The sequence below is a fragment of the Vanacampus margaritifer genome, chromosome 3 (assembly GCF_051991255.1).
Source record: "Vanacampus margaritifer isolate UIUO_Vmar chromosome 3, RoL_Vmar_1.0, whole genome shotgun sequence".
Lineage (NCBI taxonomy): Eukaryota > Metazoa > Chordata > Actinopteri > Syngnathiformes > Syngnathidae > Vanacampus > Vanacampus margaritifer.
In genome coordinates, this window is record NC_135434.1 from 21,482,334 (window position 1) to 21,501,714 (window position 19,381).

At 40.9% G+C, this 19,381-nt stretch overlaps 1 protein-coding gene across 2 annotated transcripts; it reads left to right on the top strand.

Moving 5' to 3' along the window:
* Positions 1-275: 275 nt before the first annotated feature.
* Positions 276-18,097, top strand: LOC144048967 (poly [ADP-ribose] polymerase tankyrase-1-like). 2 transcript variants are annotated; one of them, XM_077561484.1, is made up of 28 exons: positions 276-1,038; positions 2,072-2,296; positions 2,485-2,580; positions 2,718-2,754; positions 4,709-4,784; positions 5,731-5,751; positions 7,253-7,347; positions 7,434-7,500; positions 7,594-7,780; positions 7,897-8,018; positions 8,761-8,852; positions 8,972-9,050; positions 9,430-9,601; positions 10,151-10,230; positions 10,571-10,716; positions 10,825-10,990; positions 11,067-11,286; positions 12,026-12,135; positions 12,261-12,449; positions 12,578-12,824; positions 12,938-13,020; positions 13,144-13,264; positions 13,355-13,452; positions 13,967-14,041; positions 14,133-14,238; positions 16,626-16,812; positions 16,901-17,057; positions 17,147-18,097. In XM_077561484.1, exons 1-28 carry the CDS (start codon positions 615-617, stop codon positions 17,231-17,233), a joined length of 3,765 nt encoding a protein of 1,254 aa, XP_077417610.1. In that variant the 5' UTR covers positions 276-614; the 3' UTR covers positions 17,234-18,097. The 2 variants fall into 2 exon arrangements, with proteins under 2 accessions (XP_077417610.1, XP_077417611.1); XM_077561485.1 differs by lacking the exon at positions 5,731-5,751.
* The last annotated feature ends 1,284 nt before the right edge of the window (positions 18,098-19,381 follow it).

Consider the following 19,381-nt stretch of genomic DNA (forward strand, 5'->3'; position numbering starts at 1 on the left):
AACAGATCAGATTCACTTAAGCTCAAGAGGCAAGATCATCCACAAAACTGGACATCAAAGTTATACTGTAACTACGATTAAAAACACTCACTGCATGCTCTGGCACATTCACTTCCATTGTAAATATTAAGATTAAAAGGAAGTCGGTCGGACTAGGGGGCGGGGCTTTTGTGAATGGTCCATTCGCGGTCTTTCGTCATTCGCGAGCATGGCGCCTGCGCAATCCCATCTACTGTGGTAATGGGCGCCTTACCAAAAGTAAACCCTGCACTCGCAATTTAAGAAAAGGTGATTAAAAATAGAGCGTTTGTATTGGGCCACCTTCGAGTTATGTTTGTAGAAACGAAGTGAAATGCGAAATCGACTTAAATGAACCTTGAACGACATATATTAAACCGAATCAATGTAGAAACAAATAGTCCCATAATCAACAATTACATGGAGACGACGTACGATCTAATTGCTTTGTGAATAGCACAACAGTGCAGTGCAGCGGCTAATTGATTACCAGTGCGAGCGAGCAGAGCGCTGTGGTTGCGAACCGGAAGCACGTCCACTTTCAGCGGAAAGGCGGAGCAGGGGACCAGGGTTATTGTTGCTTGCGAGTTGCTGTAATGGCGGTGTCTCGTCGCGCCGCAGCGCAGCAGCAACAAAACAGCTTACAGTCTCCGCCGAGAAGCAGCTCACTTTTGGGTGTTGCCACGACGGCCGCGCCGATGGCAGTGATCAATTCACCGCATGAGATTGATCGGGAATGCAACGGAGGGATTGAAGGCGCTCTGGCCTCTCCGGACCTGCCTGCCGCGGTCCTGGCCAACAGCGCAAGCTCAAGCACGACAACTTCTGGAGGAAGCGGCGTCTCTAGCCCCGGCTCCGCGGCCACAAGCCCCGCGGATGGTATCGGCGGAGCATTCCGGGAATTGTTCGAAGCCTGCCGCAACGGTGATGTGTCGAGAGTGAAACGGCTCGTCGACTCGGTGAACGTAAACGCAAAAGACATGGCTGGCCGAAAATCGACTCCTCTGCATTTTGCTGCGGGTATGTATAGCTAGCTAGCTAAACTAAGCTAAGAAAAGCTAATGAGCTATCGGCCGGCTACATCATCATGTAAACTAAATTAGAATCCCAAATTGATGTATGTGCTACTCCCGACATGTCATGTAACTGAGTGATTCAATATAGCCTTGTTACCTTTTTTGTCGTGCTATGTCAAATCAACAAGAGACTGGTCCACAGGCTGATTGATTCGACTACGGTAAAGTAGCTTTAAAAGTAACTCCGTTTTTATTGACCTCCTCCTCGTTGAAGATCTTCTCTCGATCGTATACATTATTTAGATTGGATATAGTAATAATTTTCCGTTTCTTTGTGCAAAGTGGATATTTTGCGTAGTCGGCAACTCTCCACTCGGTGCTATTTTGCCGTGAATCGCCCGAAAACTTACTTACAAGTGCAAATTCTGCGTCTGAACGTGTACTACCTCTAGAAATAATGGCTAAGGCGAGCGAGTCCCGAGCTGTACTTTTTTTTTTTTTTTTTTTTGCTACAATTTCTTTACAATAGCCTATATGCATTATGCGCTAAGGCAGTGGTGTCCTAACTCTGTCCTCCTGGGCCAGAGTCCTGCAGGTTTTGGATGTTCCCCTTCTCCAACACACCTGAAACTCATCAGCAAGCTCTGCATAAGTCTGATAATGATCTTGTTCATTGAAAACAGGTGCGTTGGAGCAGGGAAACATCCAAAACCGCAGGACTCTGGCCCTCAAGGACCGAGTTTGGACATCACTGCGTGATGCCAAATTAGTGTTATGGTTAGGATTAGGCTGGTAATACTGATAACAGCCTGTGATCTGACGTTTAATTAGGCTGGTAATGCCGATAGCCTTTATTCGGTGGCCAAACAAAATTGAATCTTTGTGAAAAGACAGAAGAGGTAAAGCGATGCAGGAACCATGATTGACCAATCTGAGCCATTCACGGCAAAATAGCGTTAGCAGGAGAGTTGCCTGTCACGGCATAACATATGCTGCCTTCTCTGTAAGTAGTGTCGTTTGAAATGATCTTCTTTCAGGTTTTGGTCGGAAAGATGTGGTGGAGCATCTCCTACAGACAGGGGCTAATGTCCATGCCAGAGATGATGGAGGACTCATCCCCTTGCACAATGCCTGCTCATTTGGCCACGCTGAAGTTGTGGGCCTCCTCTTGTGCCAGGGTGCAGACCCCAACGCCAGAGATAACTGGAATTACACTCCTCTGCATGAGGCAGCCATTAAAGGAAAGATAGATGTGTGCATAGGTAAACTTAAGTTACTGTCTATTTTTGGTTTATGAAAACATTTTCATTGTATGCATATTGAAAGTTGTTAGCATGGTTAGTTATAATAAAGCAAACTGCCAAATAAAAGTTGACTAGTGTGCAAGTCAAAACCAATCACTGCCACAGTTCAGAGAACATTTTAAAGCACTTCTGTGTTTCTCATGTAGTGTTACTCCAGCACGGAGCTGATCCTAACATCCGTAACACTGATGGAAAATCAGCACTGGATCTGGCCGACCCTTCTGCCAAGGCGGTGCTCACTGGTCAGTTCCCATTCATTCCTCCAAAAAGCCCCCCCACCACCCTTTAAAAAAATAATAATAATACAAAGTGTAGCATTATGACAGTCGAAATGGTTGTTTCATGCCTGAGCCTAATCTAAATATCTATTTCCAAATAGGTGAATACAAGAAGGATGAACTCCTGGAAGCAGCGAGGTGAGTCTTCACCACCTTAATTTTTAAGTGTTTGATAGTCGCATATGCTTACAATCAGTTAGAATAGCTGCTGCAACATCATGATATTGCAAGGACTGCAGCTATCAACACTCAAGTAAGTATTTTGGTCTTGGGACACCCTACTGAACATTCTATCAAGTAATGGAGTATTTGGATAATATAATAAAAAGGTAAATTATTGCCTGGATAAAGAACAATTATGAACACAGAAGAGAAACTACATTTCACGTAATAATTAACTTTTTAGATAACATGTTTTTCATACATTTTAGGCTGCATAGCAGCAAACTGTATTTTCTTCTTTAGAAACTAACTTAGTGCGATCTTGGCCTATGGGATGTAGTAACGTCAGAACCACATTATAATTTCGCCAGCTAAAAACAACATATTTGGAAAAGCCTGATATGTCAAAAAATAATCAGTAGCAACTAGGGGTGTGAATTGCCTAATACCTGGCGATTAAATTTGTATCACGATTCATAGGTCACGATTCAATACTGATTAATCCCAATACGAATCTATAAATTGATTGTGATTTTTTTTTTTACTCAAGTTCCGTAAATACTAATCAGTAAACTTGTACATGTACACTGTTAAATTTGTATGAAGATGTATTTATTTATTTGAAAATTCAGGCTTATAACTGAGCCACTGCATTTAACAAACAGGTTGCAGTCTGTTTCATGTTTGAACAGCACTGAAATAAAATATTAAGGCTTAAAGTTACATTAATGTAACATTCTTCCATGCCTAATGTGTGAATCCTAACCCTAAGTAAGACGTTTTGTTGAATATTCCCATAAAAAATTGATGTTTAAAAATCAATTCGGCCGCATATCCATTCGAGAATTGCGCGCTGTAATATCGCGATATATTGCCGAATCGATTTTTTTCTAACACCCCCTCGTAGCAACCGTGTCAAGCTACCAGCATTGTGTGTAGAGTCTTTTTTGCCTATTATTCTTCCATTGAAAAGTAGTCCAATAGCTCTTGCCATTCTATATCGGGCACTCATCTAGCAGCTAACTGCTATCCACTAACACTGGCAACAGGTGCTATACTATAACATTAATTAGATTATTATTTTTTTTTTTTTTTGCGACCTTAGCTACAGATTGAATGTGATTTCAGAATAAGGCTGTTGATGTTGGTGGCAACAGTTTGCGATGGCAATATAAACTTACAGGGATACTTGACTCATTGAGCCATTTTCAGCAGTATGAAGTTAATATTTTGTCCAGAATGAATTTGATAACTGCATTACTTTTCATGTACAATTAATACTTTTTTAAAACTATTTTTTTCCTACTTGCTGTCAACTGAAGATGACATCACCTGTGTTGAGCAAGTAGGTAATGATCAATCCTGGCTCACCTGTTCTCTGGGTTTGGTCAGCAAACTGAGCCATGATTGGTTACCTACTTCCTCAACACAGGTGATATCATCTTCAGTCGATAAGAAGTGGAAAATATAGTTTTTAAAGGTATTAATTGTACATGAAAAATAATGAAGTTGTCAAAGTCATTTTCTTGACAGAATATTAACTTTTTATTGCTGAAAATGGCTCAATGTGTCAAGTATCCCTTTAAACTGAGTGCCAACCAGCCCCTGGTCAGGAAGACGAATCAAGTCAGCCACCATACACTGCCAGGAATGTTGTTGAAATAAATACGTAGTAGTAAGGCTTTGATCATATCCATGTATTGTGCGGAATGATTTTATTTTAAAGTTGGCCTAGTCAACCCGTTTGCGGCGTGTTATTCTGCACAGCGGCGGGCTTGTTTTTTATTCCGGAGACAGAAAAAAATAATAATCTAACTTTTTCTTTCATTGAGATACTTGAGTACGCATTTTGCCTCCCTAATTATTGTCTTTGAATTGTGAAATCAAATATGTCTTCTTCTTTTTTTCAACTATGTAATTATTTTTCTAGGAGTGGAAATGAAGAGAAACTGATGGCTCTCCTGACTCCATTGAATGTCAACTGTCATGCCAGTGATGGTCGCAAGGTAAATAAAATATAACTGCATCAAATAACTATAAACAGATAGCCTGTCATGAAACCAATGATACAAAGTGTTGTGTACTATTGTCATGTGTATAGTCCCCCCCCCTCCCTCAGTAAATGCATACAGCAGGATTTATTTTATTTTAAAATGTTTGAGAATTATGCATGCACCTCTCACTTAACCGGTCTATTTGTTAATATAGTAACTTCTGAGTTATCACTCAGATGCTGCATTCATCTTCTCCTTTTTGTCATTTGGTCATTGGCCGGTCCATCTTTTGGAACTTTATTTCAGAGTTCAGTACTTGAGTGGTTCTCAGGATGTTTAATTTCAACACACCGTGTGTCCCAAAAGAGATATCATCGCCACTTTCTTCATCATGACACTTTTATTGGCTACTGGCATATCGAATGTTTTAACATGCTTTGGTGGAATTTTCTTTTGGTCTGTCTGAAAGTGTTGCGCAAGATCAATTGTCTGAAGACAAACCACAGTGCAATTGACAGTATTTTCCTAATGTCATTGTAAAGCGTTGCTAATGTTGATGTCATGTCATAGAGACTACATCCCCGATGCCACCACCACCATTAGGGAAGTTTTGTTTTTAAAAACACTGAAATGTGCTTAGTGAAGTGCTAACACTACTGGACCTTCACAAGCTTGTTTCATTATTTTTTTTCTGTAGTTTTTCATAATGCCTGCATGAACTATTCCATTTAGATTTAATTTGTTCTGGCATATTACCACTTTATACCACTAGATTGCTGAAAACTGTGGAGGGCTCTCACTCACCCCTTACAATTTTACGACATGTATGACAGATCAAACGGCGATTCATGAATAGGCCTTTGAGGGCAGAATAGATTTATCTGTGACCCGATGCTGCCGTTTTGTAATTTTTGTTCATTTTGTTTTCTGTGTGACTCTGGCAACATTTGTCGATCAGTCAACCTCTCAAAAAATGCTGGTAAGTTGAACTTGATAACAGCCACTTGATTGATGCACTGTTGTGGTCTTTTAGTTTTTTTTTCTCCCCTTTTTTTTAATCCATTATTTTATTTGACCAATAAGCTGGCTGTCACTCGATTAATTGCACATCATGGGTGTGTGGGTCACTGATGTATGATCCTGTGTGTGTGTGTGGCATGTGAGTGTGTTTGGATCGTGTCACTGGTGACAACTCAATGTTTTTGAATTTGGAGAGGAGCTCAATTTGTCTTCTCACTGCCTGCTTTCTTCAGCGTCGTCGCTGTTCACTCACCCAAACCCTCATTCACCCAGCCTCCACACACTACACAGTATCTGATCTGGCTTTTGTTTTGTTTTTTTTTTGCTCTTATGGACATGATATCTGACAATTACTCATGCATGCCCAAATGCTCGCTCCTCTCTGCATTTTGTCAAGCAATTGTGTCTGGTGAAAATTGTCTACTTGTACCCCCATCATGAATCGGTTGGTATTCAGGAATGCCTTTTATCTGTTCCTCGAGCTCTATGCTTTTTTCAATGTCATCTCTCACTGAACATTCCCATTGCACAGCAAATTCTGTCACCTAGGAGTTGCAGTCTTAATATTTCCTTTTCCCTTTTTATTTTATTTACAAAATATTCCTGCTTGGAGGAAATTGGTTTGGCAATGACTATGTGAATTGTTCCTTTTTTCTTTTTTTTCAAAATATCCCTGCATGGAAATTGGATTGAGAATGACTATTTGATTGCAAGATTCATCTTTGTTAAACATTATAAAAAACGTGATCATACTTGGATTTACAGCTTTGCTTTCACTAACATTTTTTCTTGGCTGAAAATGCATTTTGCTTTCGTATTAAGCTTGAATATGCTTTCTTAAACAATGCGTTTTATGGCCCCTTTGCATGCCCCTAGGGTTGGATTTGATATCATTTGATTAAATCCAGATTAGAACTGACCAAATGATTTCTTAATCAATACTTAGTTGAGATGGATGAAATGAGAAGGTATTGATGTCGTTATTCTATGCATTTTATTTGAGTTTCTGGATAGCCCACTGGAAGCAACCGTTGTGCCCAACTGTAATATCTACCAATCACATTTTATGAATTCATGCTTGTGTACAGTAGGTTCTGTCGGCTCACTACTTAAGCAAAATTTCAGCTTTGTACTGCAAGACAGGTAATAGATGTAATATAATGAAATTAACATTGCTATTTCCTCACTCTGACATCAAATTGACTGCACGTTAAGTTGGACATTTGTTTTGCCCACACCTCCGCTGACTTGGCAACATCATATGTACCATTCATCTGCAACTCACCTAGCATAGCCGGCCCAATCACATTGGCTCTGGCCCTAATCAGCCGCTTGCTTCTATGGCCATCGAAGGCAGTGCACGGTCAAGTAGCCAACCGGTCATGTTTCTTTGCATTTATGTTAATAAGATGTCCTTTTTTTTAATATATATATATATATATATATATATATATATGCAGTCCACGCCCCTCCACTTGGCCGCTGGCTACAACAGAGTCCGCATTGTTCAGCTCCTCCTTCAGCATGGAGCTGATGTTCATGCCAAGGACAAGGGGTGAGTGCTCCAATATAATAAACGTTGTAGAAGACTGGAAAATGGACATAATCACAGACAATAACCTGACTATTTTGTGACTGCAGCGGCCTGGTTCCTCTTCACAATGCTTGTTCTTACGGTCACTTTGAGGTTACTGAGCTCCTGCTTAAAGTAAGTTTCAGTTCATTGACACGCATTTGCAATTCCGAAATGGTGTGAAAACGTCCTCTTGTGCTCGCATTTTCCGCACGCTTCCTCCTGCAGCACGGTGCTTGTGTCAATGCTATGGACTTGTGGCAGTTCACTCCTCTCCATGAAGCAGCATCCAAGAACCGCGTGGAAGTTTGCTCCTTGTTGCTGAGCCACGGGGCCGATCCAACCCTGCTCAATTGTCACAGCAAGAGTGCTGTGGACATGGCCCCCACTCCAGAGTTGAAAGAGAGGCTAACCTGTGAGTCTTCTTAAGCAGCAACAACTGAAATCGCAAAACACCTTCTGAGTCAGGCTGTCATCACCCAAAGTGATTTGTTTTTCGGTCCCTTGATTTTGTCTTTTCGTTCCATGTAGATGAGTTCAAAGGTCATTCACTGCTCCAGGCAGCTCGAGAGGCAGACATGACCAAAGTGAAGAAGACTCTGGCTTTGGAAATCATCAGCTTCAAACATCCTCAAACCAATGAGACAGCTCTGGTCAGAACCATGCCAGCTCCATACTTAGATTTCTGTGTTACTCTACTTAAGATTTTGAATCTTGTGCTTTTTAGTCGATACTGTACATTGGGGCTGGGTGACATGGCCAAAAAATTAAATCTCAATTTTTTATTTTTTATTCCTGTGCAAAATGTTCAGACAACAATAATGCATACTGATTCTAAATCTGTTATAACATAAACTTAACATTCATAGTTTGCAATTTGTTTTAGTTTAGTTTTGTTTTATTCATTTTTTCCTTTTGGACGTATTATTACAGGTTACATCGATAACATAATTTGCAACATTGACATCCGAAAGAAGGGCTGACGGGTAGAAGACACGGCTTATCAGTAACCTGTCCCCATTTATTTGTTGGTAGCTATTGTAAACATATCTTGTAAACCGCCTGTCCAGCATTATGCCACGTGCAAAATTAGTAACTCACAATAATATTTAGCTGTAACGGAACATAAGAACAACAACTGTTAATAAACCAGAAGACAAAACTCAATTTCACAATTGAGCAAATTTTCATCAATTTTATTTTTTAAAATGAAGAATAATCGAACTACTTTGATTTATTGCCCAGCCCCACTGTACATTAATTCTGAAGTTATATTAATGTTCTACTGAGTAATTAATTATAATCATCACTGAAAGAAGACTCACACATGCTTGTTTGTTTTGTTCTGAACGTATGGCCTTGGTACTCATTTCATATATTTTTTTTCATTTTAAGCATTGTGCAGTGGCTTCCCCCCACCCAAAAAGAAAGCAAGTGACTGAGTTGCTGCTGCGTAAAGGTGCCAACATTCATGAGAAGAACAAAGAGTAACTCCACAATTTCTTTCCCATTTTACATAATGATTTTTTTAAACTATTGCTATACTAAACGTTACAAAAAACTCTGACTTTAAGATGAGAAAGTGCTAACTTGTTTTGTGTCACAGCTTTATGACGCCTTTGCATGTTGCTGCTGAGAGAGCTCACAATGATATTCTGGAGGTGCTGCAGAAACACGGAGCAAAGGTTAGTATTTCAGATACTTTATTTTCCAGAAATCTTTGCAGTAACCTTTTCAATCCGATCCAATCCACTGTATTTCTAAAGCACATTTCATAAACAAGCATTTCTTAAGTGCTGCACATTGAGATTGATACGCTATCATATAAATAAAATCTAGTAAAACCAAATATAAAAAAGTCAATAAAATACTAAGGTACAGTGAGTAAAATAAATCATATAAATACATGAACTAAAATAAAAACAAGACCCGAGAGGACCCCGAGGACCACACAATTTATGCTCGACTAAAAGCCAAAGAATAAAAGTGGGTCTTAAGACGAGACTTAAAACTTTTAAGATGTAAGAAAGCATATTTCATCCCCCCTACCTTCTGACTTGTCAGGTGAACGCTGTGGACACTCTAGGACAGACGGCTCTGCACCGAGCTGCTCTGGCTGGTCACATTCAAACCTGTAAGCTGCTGCTAAGCTATGGGGCCGACCCGTCCATCGTGTCACTGCAGGGTTTTACTGCTGCCCAGATGGGAAATGAGGCTGTGCAACAGATTCTCAATGGTAATCACATTATGATCTTCCTGGTGAATATTTGTCTTTTGAGCGAGTCAAGAAAAATCACAGTTCAGTTTTGGTCATTTAAGGGGGAGTCAACCCCGCCAAAAATTCTTGACAATAATGTATTAGAATAATATTGTGTTTGTGGAATATGATTTGTGCAGAAAAATCCGCCTATTATTATTCATCTAAGGACGCGGCCATTTTACCACTTGCTGTCAATTGAAAATGACATCACAGTTGGTCAAGTAACGACCAATCACGACCCAGCTTCAGAAAACAGGTGAGTCGTGATTGGTCATTACCTGAGCCCTGAGCAACTGTGATGTCATTTTCAGTCGACAGCAAGTGGCAAAATAGCCACCCCCAGAGATGGATAAAAAGGTGTAGTAGATTTCAACAATCCATATTCCACAAACGCAATATTAATCAAAATGCCGTTTTTATGCAAGTGGGGCTACATAGAACATGTTGTTATAAATATTTTTTGGGTTTGACTTCCTCTTTAAGGGCTGCTCTTCAAATTGAATCTTCTATTTTATTTCTTTCCAGAAAATGTTCCCACACGAAACTCTGATGTGGACTACAGATTTCTTGAGGCAGCCAAAGCAGGAGATCTGGACACGGTGCAAGTGAGTTGGTTCCATGATGGACTTTCATTATTTTTCTAAAACCTGTTGTACTGCTAACTCTATTTTTTGTCAATGTATAATTTAGTAATTGGCTATTGTTGGCATTTTACCTAAAATCATCAGGGGAAGACTAATGACTTGCATTTTTGTTTTGTTAAGAAGTGATCGATAATTTTCTAAAAGAAGGAAGGGTCTTTTTTTGACACTCAAAATAGAACCTTTCTGCCAGACTTCTCACTTACACTAGTATACCATTCATAAGGCGCTACTTCTCGCCTTCAAACTATCCCTTAAGATCCATCACAGTATTTATTGCTGTAATGTTTTCTCTGTGTGGCAGCAACTGTGCACGCCTCAAAATGTAAATTGTCGGGATCTGGAGGGCCGCCACTCGACTCCCCTTCATTTTGCTGCTGGTTACAACCGAGTGGCTGTGGTGGAATACTTGCTTCACCATGGAGCTGATGTCCATGCTAAAGACAAGGGGTGTGTTTTTTTACACTGTTGATTCCCCCCCTCACTCGCCACAAGTAAAAAATACCCATTAGACTATCTTTCTGGAGAATAGATTTTTACTTATGCTTCTCCTTTCAGCGGCCTGGTTCCTCTTCACAACGCTTGCTCGTACGGCCACTATGAAGTCGCTGAGCTACTAGTGAGGCACGGAGCCTCGGTCAATGTCGCTGACCTGTGGAAGTTCACCCCGCTTCACGAGGCAGCAGCCAAGGGGAAATATGAGATTTGCAAACTGCTGCTCAAAGTGAGAACCATCTCAATCAGTGATGGATACATTATAATATCGGAAAAGTAACACAATTACTATTTAAAACCTGCAGCATGGAGCAGACCCCTCCAAAAAGAACCGTGATGGCAACATGCCACTTGACATGGTGAAGGACGGAGACACTGACATCCAGGACCTTCTGAGGGGTGATGCTGCCCTGCTGGATGCTGCCAAAAAGGGTTGCCTGGCTCGTGTCCAGAAACTTTGTTCCCCAGAGAACATCAACTGTAGAGACACTCAGGGCCGCAACTCCACACCACTCCACCTTGCAGGTAATGCGAACCGGATGCTCCTGCTCATTTCTAGTTTTGTCACAATTGAGTCAAATATTTAGTTGTACCAACCTGGAATTTATAGCGAAAATTACCTTTTTTGAATTAATGCAATGCATTTTGCTGGCCGAAACCTCATTCGTCACAATTTGGCACATTTTATCAGTTATTTATTTATTCCCAAAAAATCTATATTTTTGGCCAGTCCATGTGTGTAAGTGTCATTTTTACCAATTATTGACCAATTTAAAATGTTGAAAGTGGTCTGCTCTTATTGATGATGGAATGTTAATAATTTAACAAACATGCCATTTTTGGGGTCTCCTAAAAAGTGACAATTGTAGAGATACAAGGTTTTGACCCGACACCAGCGATTTGTACTTTTAAGGAAATTACTTAAGAGTAGTTTAAATTCACTCACATTTTAATGTCAAATACTAAAACATATTTCTGGAAAATCAAAACTCACCAACCTCTGTAAGCACACTTAAGAATCTTTGTAGACACTATATCAAAAATGTTGCTCACCTGATGGTGTGGCATGACCTCAAGAGCTCTTCACACCAGAAAGCCCAGGAATCTTGATGTCCTGCAGCAGTTTTATAAAGAGAAATCGTCCTAAATGCCTCCAGATCATGTTCAAATACTTTCTCCTATCACTGTAGATGTCCTATGGGGAGTTTATAATTGAGATGCTGTGCCTATTAAAATTTCCTACTGATTCCTGCTTTCTACTTAGCTGGCTACAACAACCTTGAAGTGGCTGAGTATCTGCTGGAACACGGGGCAGACGTCAACGCTCAAGACAAAGGAGGCCTTATCCCACTCCATAATGCTGCTTCCTATGGCGTGAGTCTCAACCCACAAAGCTCTTAAAACAATCCGTAGCTTCATTTCATTTATTTCGAAATCTACTTTTTGGTGATTACAATAAAAATTGTGACTTGTGTTCTGTTGTCTTCCCTCTCTGACAGCATGTTGACATCGCTGCCCTGCTCATCAAGTACAATACATGTGTGAATGCCACAGACAAATGGGCTTTCACACCCCTGCACGAGGCAGCCCAGAAGGGTCGCACACAGCTCTGTGCCCTGCTGCTGGCTCATGGGGCTGACCCAACCATGAAGAACCAAGAGGGCCAGACGGCCCTGGATCTGGCCACGGTAACATCACCGTAGAAGCATTCTCTCTCTCGCATGTTGTCTATGAATGCTTCTCATCCTCATCTGTCTTATAACTGATCCGATTTCTGCTCTTTAAACTTCATCCCTTTCTGTTTGTGCACCTTAAGGCGGACGACATCCGTGCCCTTCTCATGGACGCCATGCCCCCAGACGCTCTCCCAATTTGTTTTAAGCAGCAGGCCACAGTGGTCAGCGCCTCCGTCATCTCCCCAGCCTCCACACCGTCCTGCTTATCGGCCGCCAGCAGCATAGACAACTTGGCTGGGCCGCTGAATGAGCTGGCCAGCGGTGCTGCTGCCGGGAGCTCGGGAGTAGCAGATGGAGCCGCAGGCTCAGACCGCAAAGAAGGAGAATGTAAGAATCTGAAATCTGCTTCTTTGGTCACTAATTTTTCTCTACATTTGGGTAACAAATACAGTCTTTCTTTCATTGATTCATTTATTTGTTGATTGATTTTTGCTTAATAGTAACAATGCTGGACATGAACATCAGTCAATTCCTGAAGAGTTTGGGCCTGGAGCACTTGAGGGACATATTTGAAAGAGAGCAGGTAGGAAATAAAGATTATATCAGAAATATTAAATGAAAATAGGCTTTAGGCACACATACTCATCAAAGGCATTAGGTGAAGGGATCTCATGCATCACTTCTTAAACCTCTTGTTTTATTTTAGATCACTTTGGACGTCCTTGTTGACATGGGTCACGAGGAGCTGAAGGAAATCGGAATCAATGCCTATGGCCACCGACACAAACTTATCAAGGGTGTTGAGAGGCTGCTGGGTGGTCAGCAAGGTGAGGCGACCTATTTGAGGTCATTGCTATTTGTACATTTTTCTTCAAGAGCAATTTAACCTTCTTTTATTCTGTTTGCATTTATCCCAGGTGCCAATCCATATCTGACATTCCACTGTGCCAACCAGGGCACCATCCTCATAGACCTCGCCCCAGATGACAAGGAGTATCAGTCGGTGGAGGAGGAGGTAAGTTAGGCTCATTGATGTTGAGATAGCTCCACTCACTACTTTTGACACATTTCTTCACCCCTCAAAATTGTGATTTCATTTACCATTTACAAAACAACCCCCCACCAGCAAACAACAAAATATTTTCCGTAGTTTTCAAACACAACCAACCCTTTAATTTTACAAGTAGCCGTGGTGCTTGTATTCACACATACATTTATGCACACGCGCGCCAACATACAATGATGGCTGAAACAACACAAAAAAACACAACACACACCCTGAGTTTTTTTTTTTCTTCACTTTGCAAGGCGAAAAATATCAAACATACTGTTTCTGCTTGCTCTGATCCCCGACCTCCCCTCCACTCTCAATGTCCAGTAAAACTGCTGTCTTTGCAAATCAGGCTTATACTGTATTGTAAATGCAATGAATCATGCTGCCTTACATCTGAGCGCATGATAGGTGCGTTTGCACTGTGTTCCCTGTCTTTGCTGTTGAGGAGCATTAACATGTTTTGATTGCCTCTCAGATGCAGAGCACCATCAGAGAGCACAGAGACGGAGGCAATGCAGGTGGCGTGTTCAGCAGATACAACATCATCAAGGTCACAAGTCTTACTTCACGTCCTGTTTTAAACTCCCTGTTTCAGGGTGGGAATAACACATTGGCCTTCACGGTTCATATTTTGTCCACAGATCCAAAAAGTGGTGAACAAGAAGTTGAGGGAACGTTACACACACAGGCAGAAGGAGATCTCCGACGAGAACCACAACCACCACAACGAGCGCATGCTGTTTCATGGTACGCGCTACTCCTCAGCTGCAGCCCGATTTTTGGATTGGATCTCCACATTCTGTATTCATGCAGTACATTCTTTAACGATTAACGATGGGCAAGTAACGATACCAGGTATAGGCCCGATAAGAGGCCTTATTTTAAGGGTTAGATACTCATGACAGCAGCAGATAACAGTATCTGGCACCCTCTTGTGGCTGTTTTACAATCACTAATGAGAAATTAGAACAGTTCCATTAATGTTTTTAATGTGTAACTCTAGAATAACATTCCATGTTACTGACGAGGAAAATGGAGCATATATTGTGAAGTTTGATAAATACCTGGTGGTCCCGTTTTTGTGTCTAGCCTTGTATTTGCCAAAATAATTTGGCTCATTAATTTTAATACTTGTCGCCATGTTTGTGGCGGATGTGACGTCACCTCATTGACAGGCCGTCACTTCCGCTCATTATTTACTATTGAGTGAGACACCAGATCGCTTGCCAGCGGATGCAAGTCTGACGGCGTATTAGGGCCACGTATAAAAATATAGATATTTTTAGAGGGTGCAAGGTAATATTCCAAGAAAAAACTTGCACGAAATACATGTAGCGTACAACTCTGATATCTGTGCTAATACTTTTCGGTCGGGTTTTCAAATAAGGAGATAGTAATTGCTTTAGCAGAGATTGACCAAAGCATTCGTACTTTGAAGCGTCGGGAACTGCCAGTGACAAAGACAATTCGCTTTGCGAAGGTCCACACCCTGAGGATCAAGCATTTCAGTTAATTTGTTAAATGTATGTATACTTGTACATTTATGTTTCCAGAATTATTTACACATTCATACATTTTTGTATTTTTTTGTACAAGTGGCTAAGTTGATGTGTCGAATCTGCTGCTCTCCGTCATTCACTTGCATTTACCTAAAGTACTAGCTTCTGATTGGTTAGTGTTCTTCAGCTGATAGTGGGTCAGGAATTGTTGTCGCTCTAGCTGTCGTGTATGACGAGTAAAGTTTAAATTAGGAAGAAATCCGTCTTCATCCTGCCTTTTCATTTTATAAAGAGTGTTCCATGATGGACAAAATCCAGTACACTTCGTCCAAACTATAACTACGCTACGTGTATTTGTCGTAAGTTTCTGAGGGGTTTTCTCGCAAATTTGCCACTTTATAAAGTGGCAAATTTGTGAGTTTTTTTCCCTGAATATTACCCTGCTTCGCTCCTCGCCGGCGAATATGGCTGCAAGCAGTAGCTGTCTTGGCTTGTTGACAAATAAGTTCCGGAGCTATTACAAGCTTGCTTGTACATGTCTCCTTTTGGCCACCACGGGTACAGTTAAGGTAAAATGTTATATTTGGATATATAGGTCTTTTTTTTTAAATTGTAATTGTTTTTTTTGCGGAAAATTTTAGGCATCAAAAGTACTTGTGGTATCAGTACATCGGAACTTGAATTTTGAACGTCTCGGAACTCGTACAATTCAGACTTCAACCAAAAAATCTAGGTAAAAAATGCCTTGGAGTTAGAACTCATTTTCGGAGTTCGAACATCCAAGCAAAGCAGGTTAAGCCGAACGTACCTTGAAAACGGGTAGCCGAGCGAAGTCGAGCAATGCCGAATGCTCACGTTGCGGTAGTTGAGACGATGCACTGCTCATTTCCAGTCAGATCGTGAATACTCTCGGAGGTGCTCCATACTCGCGAGTGCATTTAGATTTTTTTCACGGCAATTTTATTTGCCATGGGCCCAAAGAAAGACACCAATGCCAGTGACAGCAAAAAAAAAAAACATGCAGTGTTACGAACCACCGTGGAATTAGGAAGGAGATTATTGCGCAGTTGTAACTACCGTGACTACTTCTGTAAATACTGGCACGCTTAGCTGTTCAACAATGTGCCCGACGTTAAACAACGCACGCAAGGACCGCTTAGGTGTCTAACAATATGCCCAATGTAAAATACACAAACTCAGCACTGAACTAAAGCTAGGATTAACATAGCATTTATCATCCACTGATGCCATCACACCACAACAACAAAAATAAGGTATTTTTTATTGTTTAAATACTGTACTGGGTATAAATGTAAAAAAAAAGGAATTTTCTGTTTTTGGAGCTTGGGAACGGATTAATTGCATTTACATTATTTCCTATGGAAAAAAATGTTTTGGAGGTCCTTGGACACACACAGGAACAAATTATGTTCAAACTCCGAGGTACTACTGTACTTGGTATTGATGACTACCCAAAAATGCAGTACTTGCACTTGTATCAGTCTAGGGGGCGGGGGGGAAGTGGTATTGAACATCCCTAGTGTTTACCTGCGCTTTTTAATGATTATTTTCCATGAAATGACCCTAAAAAAGATGTTGTTGTGCTGCACAATCTTAACTAATGTCCTCCCTCAGGTTCCCCGTTCATCAACGCCATCATCCACAAAGGATTTGATGAGCGTCACGCCTACATTGGGGGAATGTTCGGCGCAGGCATCTACTTTGCCGAGAACTCCTCCAAGAGCAACCAGTATGTGTACGGCATCGGCGGAGGCACCGGCTGTCCAACACACAAAGACCGCTCCTGCTACCTGTGCCACAGGTGAACTACCCCTCCCAAATAGTCAAATGTTTTGGGTGTGCTCCTCTTGATCATTATCCAACTCTTTCTTTTGCTCTGCTACTTGCAGGCAGATGTTGTTCTGCAGGGTGACTCTTGGAAAGTCCTTCCTCCAGTTCAGTGCCATGAAGATGGCGCACGCTCCGCCAGGACACCACTCGGTGATCGGGCGGCCGAGCGTCAACGGCTTGGCGTATGCCGAGTATGTGATTTACAGGGGAGAGCAGGTACAGTTGGAATTCACAAGCAGCACAAACACTACGAACATTCATCGCATCCCAGCTGACTTTTTTTTTTCTTTCCCCCTCCTCATCAGGCCTTCCCAGAGTACCTCATCACCTACCAGATCTTAAAACCGGAGAGTGCAGCCCAGTCTGCTGCAGGAGCTGAGCAGAAGTCATAGTTGGTCCCATACTGACTCCTTTCACCTGACACATTTCCACTTTTCCCTCCAATGGATGCTAAGCTGACCAGTACGTAGAGAGAGCAGGCTGTGTAATACCCTTCTCCTTGTCTCGGTTCACTTCTTGTGCATCAGTTGCATGTTAACACAGGAAGCATGGAAGGCCCTGTAGTGTTATGGATTATTTCTCTTGTTAGTTTGCCACCTTTCCAGCCTCAATATCTTTTTACACGCACACACAGTTTCTTCAAATGATGTGGACTATGAATACAACCATATCTGGGTTCATGCTGTACAAAACGTTTCATGTAAACACTATCAAAGGAAATAGTTATCCTGTAATGTTGACTATGAACCTCCAGGAGAACACTACAGGTAAGTCATGCTGCACAAGGCGTCAGGAAGGATCAGATACTTGGAGTCGGCATTAGGCATGAGAGTACGCTCAGTAACACAGCTTGATTGCAATGCACAACACCCTAATAATATGAGGGATATTCTACACATATGTTTGCTGTACATTTGAAGCATTATGTATGACAGAATAGCTTAGTACTGAAACATGCTTGTGATGTTTTAAAACCTGATTGCCAGTCAACTCATCAAAGCATCCCTCTTGTCACCATTGGTCTTCTTTTATGCATACGGATTTGCACTTTTACATAGAAACCTATTTAAGTTATTTTGAATTTAAATGGAAAAATTGCAAGAAAAAAATATTTGTACAGGTTGTGTAAATGGTTGTTTATAACTGTTACTGTTTAACAGTGTCTTGAGTTGAACATAACGATATGTGGAGTTTTCATTTTATGCTTTCCCTTCTCCCTTTTTTTTTTTTTTTAAATAAATGTCACACTAACAGTTCATTGTGTTTTATTTTTCTTTCAAAGTTGACATTCAATTTGACTGCAACGTAATAGTTGTCTGGTGAATACATTTTCGTGAAGTACATTCATCATTTACATCAACAGTTGCAGATGCAGCTTATGCAGTTAATATTTATTGAAAGTGAGCAAAGCTCAAAATTCTTGTAGTGGCTGAGCACACCACAGCTCAACATTAAAACAAACTTATCAAATATGTTTGTCCTTTTACAAAAAAAAATGAAAATGGAATGGTAAGCGCTTTTCCCCCCCGCAAATTCAAGCTAACTATGAAATTCCTGTTAATCACTGAAACTAGTTGTATTGACATTCTCATCTTGGCTCTATTTGACGTCGGGTCTGGCACCTGTGAACAGTTATTGCAACCTAGGCCAAAACAGCATTTTTGTTCACATATTTTCAGGAATTCAACTGGCCACTAAATATTTATCTCTGATGTGTTCAAACAGATCCATATTCCCTGGCACAGGCTCAACACTATAGTATGAGAAACCTCATGTTGCTTCACCATCGTCATGTTATCCAGTGTCTTAAGAGCTTGGTGTTTGCAGTTGTCTGAAAAACTGTCAACCAATGTTCTTTGGAAAAATTGGAAGCTTGTCAACAGGTTTGTTCAATAGTGGGCTTGAGGAGGCTTCCTGTTGAAAGCTTGGATTCGCACATTTGTCAATTTACAAGGATCTGCTCATTAGCTGAGTCTGGGCCCTTCCATCAATTTGCATTGTAATTTTAATTGACTCTGTTGACTCAATGTCTGGAATTACATTTCCCCCCCAGATTTTCAGAGACTGTACAAGAACTGTATTTAGAATTTGTTTCCTAACATTTATTAAGCCAAGGGAGGCACATCCTAATAGAAAAAAAATCACTGCACACCATTAAACAAAAATGCCACAAAGTGTATATGAACTGACAAAATGATCTCGTCTTAATTTTGCTCACAATTATACATAGTGTGTGCAATTTGGGCCTATTTAGTTGAACGCAAAGCTCTCATTCTGTTATATGAAAGGCGAATGGATGGCTATACCCTCTGCCATCTAGTGGAAAATCATGTAATTGTTCTCACAATACGTCGCTGGCATAGATGGACAAATCTAATATTTCTAGGAAATAAATAATTTTCGATCAATAAAGTTTAACTGGATAACATGAGACCTCTCAAGGAACATTTATGAGGCGCACAGATTGGTAATTAGTATCACTGGCACTGGGAAAAATCTACTTTCAAACAAATGATCTGGTTCGGGTTCGTGATCCTAGA

Bases quoted from the DNA above. Each gene is read 5' to 3' on its own strand.
- LOC144048967 (XM_077561484.1), top strand. From the start codon at position 615: ATGGCGGTGTCTCGTCGCGCCGCAGCGCAGCAGCAACAAAACAGCTTA. The intron at 9,602-10,150 runs GTAATCACATTA...ATTTCTTTCCAG, and splicing joins TGTGCAACAGATTCTCAATG to AAAATGTTCCCACACGAAAC. The intron at 12,450-12,577 runs GTAACATCACCG...GTGCACCTTAAG, and splicing joins CGGCCCTGGATCTGGCCACG to GCGGACGACATCCGTGCCCT.